Source organism: Morone saxatilis, unplaced genomic scaffold, assembly GCF_004916995.1.
Source record: "Morone saxatilis isolate NCDOM2014 unplaced genomic scaffold, NCSU_SB_2.0 Contig12, whole genome shotgun sequence".
In the NCBI taxonomy this organism is placed as follows: domain Eukaryota; kingdom Metazoa; phylum Chordata; class Actinopteri; family Moronidae; genus Morone; species Morone saxatilis.
The window spans coordinates 25,056,821-25,061,135 of record NW_023339674.1 but is presented as its reverse complement, the minus strand read 5'-3'; the positions used below and the strand labels follow the sequence as shown (position 1 = coordinate 25,061,135).

The following is a 4,315-nucleotide window of genomic DNA, read 5'->3' as shown; positions in this document are numbered from 1 at the left end:
AGAACACAGACATCAGTCAGTATCCGTCATTCTCATTCATCCTGTCCTCCTCTGAGGTGATTCACTACCCGCAGCAGCACTGGTGGAGAGCAGCAGCCCTGAGAGACGGAGCTGCCATCTCAGCAAGTAGCTAAGTCTATAGACACACTATAGACAGATTGCAATTTAGCTTGTTTGTAACACTTCACTATTAACCAAGCTATCATGCTGTGCCTTAGTGAAACATAGAGGCAGTAGGCAAGAAACCGCAGGCAGAGCTTGTTTTTGGCCTTTTTTGGTATGTACTAGGCTCTGGCTCTGACTCTGGCTGGGATTTAGATGAGACTGTCTCTGCCTGTGATGTTGGGCCAGGGTTTGGCATCTCGGGCCCAGGGACAGGTGGTCCAGACACAGCAGCCTATATCTTGACGAAAACATATCAAAAGTTCTCTTTATTCTGAATTGTTTAAAGGTTGTGATGTTGCTCCAAATTTCTCTAATTAGCATGCAAGGAATGTAGGAGAAGTACAGGGAGCAGTCTAACACATGCAGACGCTGATATGAATGACACATGTGCAAGGCTTGAATCAAATCTCACTATATGCTGACAAAATCATCTCTAGAAAATATCTTTAGAATTATTGTTCACATGTTGGTGTATATTAATATATATCTTTTATCAGACCTGTTAAATTTCAGATGCACTCGACAGAAGTTTGCATGTGCACCCAAAATGGCCGCACCCTGGAGCCCTGGACTTACTTGTCTTTACGTGGGACTTGACCTGGGACTTTGTAGCCAAACCTTGAGAGCTACTCTGTGACAGACACCAACATGTTTCACCTTAGAAGAGTCTTTGTCAGCCCTGAGCAAAAACATCTTGGACGGGGCGTCCAGTTAGCTCAGTGGATAGAGGCTGTGCGTCCTATGTACAAAGCTGAGTCCAGTGGCAGTGGCCCAGGGTTTCGAGTCCCGACCTGCGGCCCTTTGCTGCGTGTCATCCCCTCTCTCTGCCCCCTTTCCTGTCGTTCTTCAGCTGTCTCTATCAATTAAAGGCAATAGAAAAGCCCCCAAAAATACTAAAAACCATCTTGGACACTTTTCAGACTGCCAGTTTTGCAGTGACATTGCATTATACCCTCTTTGTATTGATATGAGATCTGAAGAGTAACTGTTGACTTTTCATCTGCACAGCTGTTTGTGGTAACTATGTCTAACATAAGTCTCTGTTTGTCTTCCTAGATTTCTTGACCATTGCAACTATATTGGGAACTGGAATCTTAGGTGAGTACTTCCATTTTCTCACTTAAACATTCTTTTGAACTGAAAAAAGTTATATTTGTAGCTATTTTTGTCATTTTATTTAGCTAATTTAATGGTCTGCTACCAAGAGCTGCTCATGCGTGTGTGCTGCATGTGCTGGGCAAGTATTTCAACAATCACAGATTGTTTGACTTATGGTGTCCAGCTGGAAAATGTTAACATTTCACTCAATATAATAATCTGTTTAATGGAACAGTCTCAGATTAATACTGATGCCTCTAAATGACCTGCATAAGCAAGACCATCAGCGAAAAGACTGGATATTTGTATGTAGTTATTCTTAATGCCTGCCACCGGGTCAGATTCCCCTTAAAATCAATAAAACAAGGTGGTCAAACACTACCACTTTTTTCCACAGGGGCCGAGAGGACCAACACGAAATAAAGGTTCCTTGTAGAGACAGTATAAAAACCTAGTCAACACACTGACACTACTTGAAACTGTGGTGGACAAACTTTAATTTACTGTATAGTAGACATCTTTCTCACAGTCTCATTAACCCCTGGAGCTTCACTGGGTTTTTTTTATTACTATTTTTTTTGAGGGGGCTTTTTGCTTTTCTTAGATAGCACAGCCAAAGATTGTCAGGAAAGGGAGGACAGAAAAGAGGGATGACACGCAGCAAAAGGCCACAGCTCAGACTCAAACCCATGTACCAAGGACTCAGTCTGGTGCCGGCTTTTCAAGGTGATCTACCTGGGCGCCCCAATCACTGGTGTTTTTTAAAGGTTACTGCACTGAATTTTGATGATAAAGGCGTGTACAGGCATGTTTCATCCAATTAATATGATGATAAAAACTTTGGTGAGCTATATTTATTCTTTGTACTGGACTTCATTTTAATAATATCAGTTCATTTGGAACATAATTAAGCCTCCGTCCATCTCTTGGCTTTCATTGGCAGAGCACATTGGACTGTGGTTTATGAAGTGTAGTTAACACCAGAGAGATTTTTGTAGAGGTGGAAATTACATGGGGCATTACATTTAACTACTTTGTTTTCAGCAGGGTCTTCATGTAGTTCCACAAAGGTGGAGCCCTTCCAGGTTAATACTTGTTCAATCACTTAAATCTCATATTGGAATCAGCACGACCCATAAAAGTTTATGGTAAGTTTGAGCCAGAAGGGAAAGGAGTGTCTGTGAGCAGAGACAGTGATAGACAGGCAGGGAGAAGCTCTGACAAAAAGTCAGACACCGTCTAGCACGTCTTCAAATCTAGTGAGGTGGGAATCAAATTCAGACACACTTGAACATTATTTCAATGTCTAGGTCTTCCAGTGACGATAGCCCATGCTGGATTGCTGCCTTTCCTTGTCTCGTTTCTCGTTGGCTTCTTTGTCCAGGTAAGTAACACAGCTCAAAAGCAGCTATTCTATGAAAGATAATCCATTCACTAATGCTAAGTAAGACTACTAGAACTCAACCTAATGCCCCAAACAAGAGGCATGGAGAGGGGTACCTGGGTTATATGCACTGCAGTTTCCTTCATATAGCCTTTTCATTCATATAATAGGAGGCTGATCACCACTTTTATATGAGAAATCATGGATCGCATCAAGGCCTTCAGATACGGCCTACCACAAAGACAGAGTCAGGCAACTCTGTCACCAACAGAGACTACACTGAGAAAGCTGTTGAGATGCAGTAGGATTTCCTAGTCACTCAGTTCTCTGTCTGCAGTAGAGACTGACTTTCTGGAATCCTGTGGGATGGGAGTCCGTTGTACTATTCATCACGTGACTGGGACGGGACAAGGAAAAAAGTAAATGACAGCAGGTGGGACGGGAATCCTGAATCAGTCTGGTTAGAGAATATCTATGGCAACATTTGAACTACAGTGATCAATTAGCCTGCCAACCCCTGCCAAAAAGTCTGAATCAGATTATTCTCCAGCTCCATCCTTTTTCCAGTGGACGCACCGTCAAACAGCCCCACTCTCAGGATAGACACTCCCTGAAGCTGACAGCAGAGTGCTGACCAGACTACAGGGAGGAACTCCACAGTTGATTTTATTTTTGTAGGGGAACGGCCGTATTGAGTCTTTCTTATTGTAAAGTAGTTTAGCCTATGCAATGTGTGCATAGTTAGTTTAAATGAAAATGATTAAATCTCCTGAAGACAATAAACACAACACAAGAACAGCACAATGTTGTATAACGAAATTAAAGTTTACAGTTCCATTATACTACACACATTGGAAAAGATATTTATATTGAAATAAATCAATATATACAGTTATTTATATACATATATACATACACGTATACACCTAGGAAATCATTCTGCAGTGCATCTTTTGAATTTGCGTCCTCTAGTGTGGAGGAGGCAGGTGGACTGTTTTTTTGAAGATGCTCCTCTCATTAAAAGTGGGCACAACCAATAAAACAAATTGGTTAGAGCAAATGTATTGCCCAAACCTAAGTATGCCTCCATGCCGCAGTTAATGAAGGACATTATCCATATTATTATCCTTGCTGTAATACATCAGAATAAAGATTTTCTATAAGGGAGCCATCACCTGCAGTACAGAAAATGTCATTTATCTGCTTAAGTGGGTATATTAATTGAAGGAATAGATAAACTTAACATAGGCGGCAAAACAACATTCTGAAACAGCAAATCTGTAAATATAGAGAAGCTTTATAAGATGTCACAATTAAAATGATCCTGTTGCCAGTCAGATTTATGTTTATTCACATCACAACAGATAGAATGTGTTCATTCTATCTTCCTAGATGAGGGGACATTAATAGAAGTTAATGTCAGAGAAAGTTATGTTGGATCCCTAAAGGAACATTGCCCCATTAGGTTTGAGTGAGGATTTTTAGAACTTGTTTTCATTGATGTTTCTTCTGTTTTGTATCATTTAATATCCTTTGACTGCCTTTTTATACACTGCACTCTCTATGGCTACGTTCACATGCCCAAATCCAACTTTTTTGCCGATATGTGACCCATATCTGATATCTGAACAGCACAAATCCCATTTTCAGGCCACTTTCATATGTGGT

The 4,315-nt window shown here is 40.9% G+C and overlaps 1 protein-coding gene across 1 annotated transcript in view; it reads left to right on the top strand.

Annotated features, from left to right (window-relative positions):
- LOC118321455 overlaps positions 1 to 4,315 on the top strand; it is a gene marked incomplete in the record, with an annotated part of 33,764 nt that overhangs the window by 905 nt on the left and 28,544 nt on the right. Inside the window, 3 exon segments of the mRNA XM_035652774.1 lie at positions 3 to 126; positions 1,222 to 1,263; positions 2,574 to 2,647. Coding sequence (XP_035508667.1) covers positions 3 to 126; positions 1,222 to 1,263; positions 2,574 to 2,647 — 240 coding nt within the window.